At 41.4% G+C, this 12,485-nt stretch overlaps 1 protein-coding gene across 1 annotated transcript; it reads right to left on the bottom strand.

Annotated features, from left to right (window-relative positions):
- Positions 1-5,868: 5,868 nt before the first annotated feature.
- foxc1a (forkhead box C1a) lies at positions 5,869-8,013 on the bottom strand. The gene has a single exon (XM_062530394.1). It carries the CDS (start codon positions 7,776-7,778, stop codon positions 6,345-6,347), a length of 1,434 nt encoding a protein of 477 aa, XP_062386378.1. The 5' UTR covers positions 7,779-8,013; the 3' UTR covers positions 5,869-6,344.
- Positions 8,014-12,485: the final 4,472 nt, after the last annotated feature.

Here is a 12,485-nt window from a genome sequence, read left to right as displayed (position 1 = left end):
GGGGTGGGATATTTTTTAAAGACAAGTCTTTGAGCCTTTAACTCGCAGTTTGACTGTCAGACAGAGCCTGCGTCTATGTGGAGTCTTAATTGGAAACAGATGGCGCTTTGAGGTTGGGCCCTGTACACCAACTGTGAGCTGAAACGCAGCAGTTTTCCACTGAGCCGAGCAGCTCAGCCAGCCATACAGGTGCACGGTGTTCGACGGCACGTCACTCCTCTCCACTGCCCCTCCTTCACTCCTTCAGCTTGGGGGAAAATGGAAATGTCCAGGGTTTCAATTATTCAAAAAATGTGCGCACGGTCCGACGCGTGACGCCGCTCCTTTCGGAGCAGTTTTACCTCAAGGACAGGTTTTGAACAAGGCAGTCCCTCATTCGCTTTTCTGAGTATAAAACTGGCCGTGTTTGAATACTGCTGAACGATTACAAAATACATAAGTCAATAAAACAATATTAGCCGTGATGGCAAGTCATAAATCAAGTTTGCTCGCTTTGCCATTTCAAAAACCGGACCAAAACTGGGAACAGGATTGAGGGTGAAAAGGTCGGATTTCAAGAGGGATTTCATCATTCAAGACGGAGCCACTGAACGATGATAGAGCCGCTAGGTCTATAACTTGGTCTTTGAGATAAATAAACACATGCATTTAGTCAAACACCGTGCAAGGTCTACTGACCCGCGCCGTATAATGCGCTGGGGAAGAGACTGACAGTCAACACAGATACACTGGAATAACTAGACAGATCAGTTAAAACACAAATAGTTTTGTCGAAATACAGTGCACTAAAAATGCACGGGCATCTATCAAATATTGTAACGGAAAACATCCGATTTCCCATGGCCTACATTTTAGTACAAACAACATCGCTCAAAGACGAATACAAAATGAAATTTAAATATTCTATCTGAAATGTATATACAAATTCCCCTAATACAGGCCAAATGCTACCTATTCACTGAGACGTCATGCCGGTGTAAAGTAGGCCTAGACTACGTAGGCATATTTCCCTAATGCATGGATGAGCCATGTCCAGTAAAAGTCCAACTTTCATAAATGCATTTGTTTTACAAGTCCTTATTGTAATATCGAGTTCAACTGTGACGCCTGTAATGTAGCGATAGAGAAAGGGGTAGCCTAACTGATTACACGGATAATATTGTTTGTATTAGCAAAATACATAGAAAATATTGATGCATTATGATAACATATTACAATAGTAAAGAAAGTGCAGTGGGGGGGAATAATGGACATTACGGGGCGTGATCGTTGATAGATCAGTTACCTCCATTTCCTGTGCGACACCCTGAATTTGTCCACGGTGAAATCTCCAAGCTCGCTTTGTCACTGGGTCTAAATAAACAGTCCCCTAACAGCAACAAAACAACGAAACATCGAAAAGGAGATACCATTATTTTAAATTAATTTATGTATCTCACGGTAAGCGGGGGTATTATTTGAGCAGTTTAGTCTGGCACACATTTCTTTAATTGTTCAAAACTGTGCATTGCATGGGTGTCTTAATGCGCGCAGATCCACAGTCCGCGATGACTGACAGAGATTGTTGATCTTGAACTTTGACCTGTTACTCCAATAATCATTTTTAAAACGTCCCCTTGTCAATATGAGGTGTATTCAGAAACTGGTACATAGACAGATCATCAGTCGATGAGAACAGGCCTATTAGGCTATACAGACAGACGAACAGGTGAGTCACACGTAGCCTATTCAGCAAGGCCCATTTAGACTGCAGGAAGAGGCCGCCGTGTAAGCTACATGGTAATGTGAAACACATATTTTAACTCTAAACAAATCTGTTGAGTGAGCATAAACTAAACTTAGATGTGCTCAACACAATCACTTAAATCAAACTGCCACAACGCACAACTAAGTTAACTCCATAATGTGTGTGTACAGTAGCTGGACTGGTTTATTGAAAGAGAACGTATGCCTACCCCAATAGTTCCACCAACTTCAAACGGAAATTGAAATTGTGTTGTTTTGACGAGCTAAATATCAAAGGAATGTCGAACACAGTCGCTTTTGTTTTTGGTATTTGACCCAAAGCCATGTGGAAGAGTGTGAGAAAGCGCGCGGGTGCGTGCTGACGCACATGCGGAAATGTGCGTTTGCTGGAATGTAGCGGAACGATTTGCAAATAGAGTAGAGCGACGGTGGCATATGAAAAACCAAATAAATTATTTAATAGTTGCAATGTGCTACTTAGTGACATTCAAATTAAATAAGGGTAAGGGCAAAAAGTAAAGGTGCATGGTATGCTTATTATCGTGCACCATCGTGAAGGTAGGCCTATATCCCATAGAATGGCAAATGGTAGAACTGCACACTGCAGACGCAGGACATGTTTCTCGATTACTCATCAGAAAGGAGACGCTTCTGTGAAATACGTTTGCCATCACAGTCTGCACTGTCTACTGCAATGGTGAAATTTAAATAAAAACCTATGGATGCTGTTTTCATGAGGAAATATGCTGCACGCATTTCAAAAATATATATGGGAAATAATATTGCTTTTTTTCTAAACAAGGGTTAACCTACTATTTAGCCAGCTCCTGACACGCAATTGACATATATTTTTAAACGTAATTTGATATCAGGCTCCTGCTAGAGAAGTATATAAAACAGTAGGAGAAAAAAACTGTGGTGAGCAAGGCAGAGCAGAGTGGTAATTACAAATAAAAAGACGACGCAAACCTTTCGCCAAAACGTTATTTTTTTTTTTAGTGCTCCACGTGTACATATTGTTCCCCGAGGCGTAAAGGAGCTCAGGGCGAGAATGATTCGGCGCGCTGTGTCGACCTGCAGTGCTTTACAGTTTCCATTGAAAAAATATTGCCATCATAAGAACTATCAACAATATGTAAGCATCCCTAAATAGCCTGACACAGGTAAGCTAGTTGATTTTTGCAAACTGGCACTACAACTAATGAATACGGGGACTCTTAACTGTGTAGGCCTAATAATAGGTTGCAACCAAACAAGGAGCGATGTCCTCAACACAAATATTTAAAAATATTATAACACACTTTATCTGGCCCAACCATAATGCGCAAAACAGCATGACAGTTGTAAGCCAAATAAGGCAGTTCGGTTAAAATCAAGGATGTGAAACTGTTAAAAAGAACAACCCTTCATAGTATTTTTCGTAATTGCCCGTTGTTTGATAAGCCGATGCATCTTGCTAGGAGAAGGGGGTCTCAAAATCACAGAGATTTAGGAGAGTGTTTTGGAGCACAGAGTACATTCGTTTTGCCATTTTCTCCTGTGGTATTGTTGATGGTGCTCCGGCGGCCGACATCCTCCCCATTGACCCCCGTCTCCCTCTCAGGCTTTTCCGTCCCATGAAAAATGATTCCATCGCTCTGATTGAATTTTATTCCTTCCTGACCTGGCCCGTTCTGTGAGGGCGCCATCAATCTTGAGTCTAACACGACGTTTGTTTATTACTTGGGAAAGGTTCTAATGACTTTTATGAGCCTGATTACAGCTATCCGAGGGAGGAGAATGGCCTATGCTTTGCTACATTCCATTGTGCTGTTTTCACAGCCTTTTAAAAGGAGTACAAATATTTGTCTAGTGTTAGGTCATTAATATTATTAGTATTATTGTTATTATTAGTAGTAGCATTAATATTATTGTTGTTTTTCCAGTTGTTTTTATTATTATTGCTTTTCTTGTTGTTCTATTGTTTCTCTGGTTAGCCGTCATCTCCTCTGTATTCTCACACCAAGACCTGCAGAGTTTTACCAACAACTAACGGATTTTCACTATCAAGTGTGAGGCAATGTAGGGGGAAAACGTATTCACCGATTGTTACGATAGGCCTATGTTTGTTTAGTCTAATGTTAATGTGCTGGAGGGGGTAATTCAAGTGACAGGACTGATATCACCAAAAGTCGTACACTTAACGCATAGATGTAAACACAGTAAAACCATTTCAAATGCTCTGTTGAAGTCACCCAGGGAACTGATGGATAAATGAGCTTATCACTAACTACTTATTTTTCTGTAAAACTATGACACACGCAACTGTGAGATGATGGAGATTGGGTGACGCATTCACAGTGACTTTACGAAAATTGCCTGTTGTAGGCCCATGGTGGGCTAATAAAAAATGTTATATGTCTCACTACTGAATAATAATATTAATAATAATAATAATAATAAACAATAATAATAATAAATTACATAAATAATAATAATAACCACAATCAGGAGGAAGTACTACTTAGCAAAACACCGACACTAAATAGGCTATAATCCTTTTTTTTTTTTTACGCCCAAATTATAGAATAACCTAAAATGTCCAAGCGCTATCACATGATGAAAGGGATAAAGAAAGAGTAAGCTGAAAAAATTGTCTGAGAATACGTCCTCGAACAAAAATGTCCCATTCCAAGAAGTATGAAATTAGTGGAACACATTTCTGTCATTTGAAAATGTGACAACATGAAAAATGTCTGTTCATAGCCTTCCTGCGGAAAGTCAGCTGTCAGGACATAAATAAATAAATATTGTTCCATCAAACAAGTAAAGGCCTTTTAATGCGTCGTGGGCTTATGGTTTGCAGAGGGGAATATGCTTCCATTAGTCAAACATCAGTTTTAATTGTTGTAAGTCTGTTTAAATGTTGAGTTAATAATGTGGTGTGAAAGTGTGTGACTGAAAGGCGGCGCGCACCTTCTTGAACGCACCCTGCATATTGTCTTGAGTCATCCACTTAGGTTGCTCTGCAGTCTTTAAACAACTCAAGGCTATAGGAGTATCTTTGGCATGCGTGGTATGATATTAACCAAGCACTGGAATGCACCAGTAAACACACGTGGCTATTCAAAACAACACTAAGCTAGGTGGACCAGACTCCGTCGAGGAACCGTTACCAGGCGAGGCCTCGGGTCAGCGTGATGACAGATCGCCCATGTCTGACATAAGGAGGGGCGAGAAGAGAAGATGGCAAAATTGCCCAAACCAATCCACTACAATGAGTATCAATCAAGGTTAACCTTCTGTCCAACTGCTGGCACCAAAGCGTGCTCTAAAATCTCGCATTCAATTTTGATATGGTACCCAGTAAAATGGCAGTGTCATTTTGTCTGCTGGATTTTTACCGCATTCCAGGCCTTTCATTTTCCGAGCAATTGTTTATTTAAGAATAAGAGCTATTAAACCATATGACATAATAATCTGAGGCGTGGGCGACATTCAGGTTATCTTGGTTTATTTAAATAAAAATAGCCTAGGCCTACGATAACAGCCGCTGCAGTGTGTTGTAGGCAGATTTCATACACAGGGCCTTGAGCACAATGCAATAGCCAGTGTCCCTAAGACCGAGGGGAAAATCTATAAGGCCTATGGTTTTTACCATTTTATGTCATTAACGCATTTAATACCAATAAATAGCCTACACACTAATTGTTAAGTCATCGTAAATACTCGAATCAGAAAAGACGACACATTACAAACTGGGGCCTAAATTCAAAGGCTCCAGCATATGCTAGTAGATAGGTGCTATTGCCCTGCTGACTTCCACAACGATCGAAGTCACAAAAATGATGAATAAAACATAGTAGTTGAACACCTAATTTACTGCTACAGCCTGTAGGCCTACATCACATTAACTTTAAACATGTAAGAAATATCTGCATCTACTTGGCAAATGAACTAACAACAAGGCTAATAGGCCTTCCCCAATCGACCAATTACAATATCTCTCCTCTCCAGGGTTGAATTTCTCTCGTTTAAATCATTTTAAGATTGTCGTAGACCTGCTTGGTAGGCTATTTAACTGCAACTCGACGCCATGAAAAATAGTTTGGAATAATTTAAGAAATCAGCCGTACTTCTAACTCAAATAAAATGGTAATTTATTAACAAACAATGCAGTTCCTTCAGAATACTTTTTCAACAAAAGGAGAAAATTTGAAAGAATACGGAGATATACATGTTCCTTTGCTATAGTGGAACATTTGAACAATTAAGGCAGTTCAATTTAGAAACACTTTTTGGTGTTTGGTCCACAATATCCGGCTACAATTTAGAAATAAATTACTATATGCAATTTACACGTAATAACAAGTCCATGACAGTCTGGCGTCTTTTTAACATAGCCATTTAGCATAGCTCACAAAAGCAAAAAGAGACTTACGTGTTATTTGCAGTAACACTGTCCTTTACAAACCAAGATCATTTTTTTCTGACTGTGTGTTCTGTTTCGTTTTAGTCCATCGAAGGGGTAGGTGTGCATAACGACTCTCTGGGTGTATTGAAGGAAATAAAAAGGAGAATGGGAAAAGGGAGAAAAATAACAACAAAAAGACTTTTGGTCAAAACTTGCTGCAGTCATAGACAAAAGCCCCCGACGTGCGATAAATGGACTGGCTTGGGGGGAAAGACATTTGACAGCTGTTATTCCCGTTCACCGGAGAATTATTCAAGCCAATTCTTTGGGATTCGAACATCTCTCGGACAGAATGGAAGTTCTGTTGCTGGCTCGGGTACGTTGCGCCGAGATGGCCAAGATCTCCTGCTTGGTTTAGGTACCATGAAGCGAGGCGCCCTTGGTGCGGGTGATGGCCTTCCTGGCCCGAAGATAGATTGCCATGATTCAGCGAGGAGGTGGTAGTCGTAATGGAGTAATCGGGCAACGTTTCATCCACGGCGGTTGTCGTCGCTAGATGTCCAGAGCGGTCCCCAGCGTATAAACTCATGGCCTGCATATTGCAATGGTAGGTCGCGTTCGAGGTAGTGGAGATTGAGTTTTGATTACACGGTGAACTATAGACGGATGTCTGGTTTGGAGAATAGTTAAGGGACAAAGATGGAGTTATACCTGTCCGAGATGAGGCGATGAGAGAGGGTGCGAGCTCGCTGGCTCCTTGAGGTGAGCCCCGAAGGGACGTCATTATGTTGTCCACGCTGAAGCCCTGCGCAGGGGCCTGGCCATGCTGGTGGTGGTGCTCAGAGTTCTCCAGGCCGATAGAGCGGTTTGAAGGGATGCTGTGTGGGCTGCCACTGGACATACTGCTGCTGCTGTCGGGGCTCTCAATCTTGGGTACTGTATTTAGTGAGGGAGAGACAGCCTGCGGCGGTGTCGAGGTGCCGTTCTCAGTCTTAATGTCCTGTATGCGGACGGGCTGTGAGCTTTGGACCGGCTGCTCCTGCTCCCGACCGGACTGCTGCTGCTGTTGTCGGGACGGCGTGTCCTTTACCTGTCGATCCTCCTTTTCCTTCAGCGCGTCCTTCTTTTTAAAACGTCGCCGTCGCCTCAAGAAACTCCCGTTTTCAAACATGTTGTAAGAATCTGGGTCCAGGGTCCAATAGCTGCCCTTCCCAGGCTTTTTGTCGTCGCGTGGAACTTTGACAAAACACTCATTGAGGGAGAGATTGTGCCGGATGCTATTTTGCCAGCCTTGTTTGTTGTCCCTGTAGAAAGGAAACCTCTCCATTATAAATTGATAAATTCCATTCAGTGTCACCTTCTTGTCCGGCGAATTTTGAATGGCCATTGTGATGAGCGCGATGTAACTGTATGGCGGTTTGACCATATCCTTGGGCTGGGGCTGTGGGGTGTACGGTCCGTACGCCCTCGCCATGCTGGCGGGGTACTGGTCATGAGCCGCGTGGGAGTACATACTCATCGGGGCCGGCATCCCAGTGTAACCCCCACCAGCCGCGGCCCGGTAGTAGCTTTGCTCGCTGCCAATGTAGGGCACGACGCCCAGAGAGTTCGGGCTCGAAACGGAGTAGCGAGCCTGCATGTCTTCTCCTCTCAGCTCTACGGTGCTTGCGAAGAACGGACTTCCCACACTCCGCAGCAGCAAAGCTCCACTTTTGCTTCTTCTTCTTCTCCTTAAATGAGTTGTCAAACCAGTGTCCCCCTTCGGTCACTTTACAAATATTATAAAAACGAAGGTGTTGTAAGTCTGGATCGTATTAACGTGGTTGCTTCCTCTCTCAACCAGAGCGCGCATTGGAAAACTTCTGAACTTTGGGCATCCGTCAAGACTCTTTGCGCAGTTCAATTCTTTTCCCTTTTGCTGCCAGTAAAACTCCTCCCAAAAACATCCCCGCCATCCAATTGGAGGCCGGGCCCTGCAAGCGCAATGCATTTCACTTCTGGCCACACACAGAGGAGGTGTTGGGGCGTCCCAGCCCACCCTCGCCATGCACACACTAAGAACGCGCTCATTTTATTAGATTATGGACTACACTGCAGCTGTAAAACTTTTAAAGTCAAAAAGCGGCGTTTTAGACTCTAAATAATCAGATACGATATTTAATATGGACACGTCAAAAATGGCAAATAGAAAATATCCGTTGACAATTATAAAATACCGTAGGCTAGCCTATATGGCGAATTAATTTTGTTGCGCTTGCGTTCGTATCATGTAGTTTGGTTCATTCAAAAGAATTTGGTGGAATTGTTTTTTTCCCCCTCTGATAAATATAATCCAGCGTGTTGGTGTCATTGTTCTGAAACAGATATCACATCCTTAACGTGGTTGATCATATCACTAACAACCTTTTTAAATAGGCCCATAAGTGTCTCAGGGGCACTTTTACCCACTGTGTTTTACCCTATAGCTGAAATAATCAATGCAATGACTTCGATCTCGCACCACTTCATGAATCATTACATTAGAAAGACATCGCGAACATCTGTTTTCAAACAAGCAATAAATGGCATTGGTGGTAATAATCCCTAGTGTTCGCTTCCTGCAGTTTCGAGTCTTAATGTGAGCGTTTATTAACGCTGGCTGTTAGTTAAAGGACTCAATCAACAGCGGGGCGCGGATCAAAGCAACAGGCAATGCTCCTCATCCACTTCAGTGGGCGGCATGCGAGAGCTCATTACGGTGGAATTAAGATAGTTTGGGCACAGAAAGGAATCGAGGTGCGAAAGTTTGCCCCGAGTGCGAGTCAGATTAAGAGCCCTTGAAGCCAAACGGAGAAAGCCAAACACCTACCATGTGTCATTACTGGTCGAGGAGGTGAGAAGAATGCTAATGGGATGCCAGTACACCGGACCTTTCGCATCACAGTTGTTTTTGGGGTTTGATAGAGGAACTAGCCTACTTGCAGGGCTGCCATTAGTTCAGGTACACGGGCCTGTTGTTATATAAAGTATAGGTCAAATTATGGTCATAATTTCATAAAGCAGCAACACCCGGTCAGAGTTTGTTTGAACAAAGACTACTGACTACATATTCTATCACTATTTTTCTTAAGAGTCTAAACTTCACTGAACCAACCGAGAAGAGAGTTGATCAAGAATACAGTAGTCTTATTTAAGCTATAGACATGGAGATCAACTAACGATTAAAAATCAACCATAAAGGAAAATGTATAGCCTACAGGCTACATAATGAAACATAGGCTACTATAACACCTCCACTATCCAACAGGCAAAGCAGTCATATCACGGTGAAAGCTTCACTGCAGATTAATTGGTAAATTTCGAACAAACCCTGTACCCATGTAGGCCTAATTCATTTGTAAAACTCAAAGGAAAAATAGGCCACGACAACCGTTTTAAATTGCGTGGAAAATACAAAGAAATGCAACGATTAGTGGGGATAAGGATAGCCTACTCTCATAATAGGAAACCTCACACATACAAACTGTCCGGCGTCCCTATTCGGGAGGATACACAGAGTTTTTTTGGGAAAGACGGACACTACATGTAATTGTGAATGATAATTGAGAGGCGAAGTTGCGGTCATGATATCTTCCTAATCCCCCACAGGTCGCTCTGATTAAATGACCGTGCGCTCGCCTATGCACCGCCGGTTTCTCCTTACAAGGACCCGGGCATGAACTTTTTCCTTTGCCCTGGGCTGTTTACACAACTCACAACGCGCCTCTTATTTAACCCCATCCCTCTGCCCAACCTAAAGCCCGATTTTGACCAATTAACCAAGCCTCTCATAATGTCTATGGAGTCGTGAATGTAATAATAATAATAGGCTAATAATAATAATAATAATAATAATAACAACAATGGTGGGATTATTATTATTGTTATTATTATTATTATTATTATTATTATGCATAATAATGATCACAAAGCAATAACAGTTTTGCATTTTCAGAGATGATGTCTATAGGCTATATATTTTAAAATCACAGCAACACTCTAAATCATACACTAAACACAAAGTAATGTTCTTGTTTACTGATCGGGACCCTTGACCTGTAGGCTACTAATACAAGTTGTAGCCTAACACTACTACTACTACTAGCCTACTACTAGTACTAATAATCCTAGTACTAGCCTACTAGTAATAATAAACAACAAGCATAATGATGATGATAATAATGACAACAATATATTTTTTAAAATAGCCTATTTTTAGTGACTTTAGCATTCGCAGTCCAGCCTGCATGTTGGAGGACTTGTTGTAAGGCCTATTTTTATAATGGATTTTTATCGTTACAGTTGCTTAAAATATGAGCACAGAATACCTATGCCACTTGAAAAAACGAGACATCGTAAATTAAGGAACCATAGGCTACATTGTAAACAAAGGGGGAAAAGATTGCATGCAAGCCTGTCGGATAACATAATCATATAGGCTACAGTTGTTTACGAATTTGACGGTATGAAATATTTTCATATAGCCTAACAATACCCAAGTTCATATAAAAATCGAGTTAGAGAGATATAATTTTTTGTTTAGGTTTTTAGTTAGTAGACAATTGTTAGTATCCTATTTTGCAATGCTATTTAACCCATGACCATTTTTTTTTTTACATGGACGGTATCATATAAGGCATAATATTGATAGGCAACAAGAGATAACACTCCTAGCCTATATAAACATTATAGACTAGATTATTTTATTATTCCGCTCAGTGACTATATCTTGCATCCTTTAAATAGGCAACAACTGACGCGTTCTGATATCACAGCTTATCAGCTAATTAAATTAAAACTGATTTACCATTGCTCTCTGGCTCACACAGGCTAGACTTTATAATGCGTCATACAACACATCCAAGGAAGCATGGGTTTAACGGTAGCCCATCTTAATATCCGTTCTTGGCTGAGTAAATCGTATGTGATGTACACTATACGTTTGTGAAAATGAGTAGCCTATAATACGGCAGTGAAATCACAGATTCATTTTGTGCTTGATTGAAGAGTGTGTGTGAGGCTCAACCAAACTGTTGTGAAGTTCAACCAAAAGTTGCCTCTGATTACAATTTCAGCCACCTGCCGAGAGTCTTGTCCTACATGCTAGTAGCTCCCCCTATTGATTAACAGCGGACTGCCACAGTGCGCCTCTTGTTAAAGCATGGCTAAAACAGGTTTTCTATGCAGGCCTTTCTCATGTTTTGATCATTATGAACAAAGAACCTGTTCAAATGGCAGCAGGTGCTGATCTGAATATTCAAATAATAAATAAATTGCCTTTGTGTTCCAGCTTGTCATTGAGACCTGACCCGATTCATTAGGCCTACTGTAACAACACTCTTCTCTATTATTGCGAGAAAAAAAATACTCACCGTGTCTTTGAGCGTTCACAATTAGGCAATTCTATCTCTCTCATCTGTAGTTAGTTAATACGCCAATGAGTACATTTACTCTAAGCCACTAATGTAGATTTAAAATAGGCCTATATGCTTCTCATTGCTGACGGTCAAAACTGGCACATCGAAAACATGAAAATGAAACAAATCAAAGATTAGGCCTACATATTAAAATACATTGGTCCCGTTAACGTTTTGAACCTTTCCAACTTTCCACATTAGTAACCCTAAAGTCAATTAAACAAAGCCTACTGTTGATCGGCAATTAAACTATTTTACAAAACGTGCTCCAGGAGACTTTATCGCAGATGGTTATACTCGAATGATTCCAGTAGCCGACCACTTTCTCAACCACGGCTGACAAACAGCTATTCACTCTTTACAGAGCAGTTTGCTCTGCGACAAGTTTGACAATGCTGCCCTCACGTGTTGTAAAGACACACTACATGACCGTGCCCCTGCAGGATCTCAGTTCACTACGCGAGAGTTAAAAGGAAGGACGATGGAGCTCGTAGTCAGTCGGAATAGAAATGTGGCTCCCTCCGTTGATTCGATGTAAAGTCAGTATTTTGGGATTGTGTCCATATCCCACAATTTTCTGAGGTCAGATTTTCATCAGTAAATAGCTTTCATCAGCATCATCTTTGATGTCTCTCTTCAATATGATGTATGACTATGTAGGTTATGCATGCGTTTCATGTGTAGAGACTGGCCTGCCAATTGTTTTGAAAGAGGTTAGCTGGGGATGATTTTCACACAAGTTAATGGTGGCCCATTACGGCAAAGTGGGTAATGGTTTAAATGGGCTAGCAGCTGCACTAATACACACCTTGTGCTTTGTTTATCTTGTGAAGCAGTAGAGTGTGTGCACAATGATCATGTACAAGCCTCTAATCAGTGACGAGCAGGGTTGTCAAAAACATATACAACAG

The sequence above is a fragment of the Sardina pilchardus genome, chromosome 2, assembly GCF_963854185.1.
Source record: "Sardina pilchardus chromosome 2, fSarPil1.1, whole genome shotgun sequence".
Classification (NCBI taxonomy): domain Eukaryota; kingdom Metazoa; phylum Chordata; class Actinopteri; order Clupeiformes; family Clupeidae; genus Sardina; species Sardina pilchardus.
Note: the sequence above shows the minus strand (reverse complement) of the source record. Positions and strands in the feature narration are given on the sequence as shown.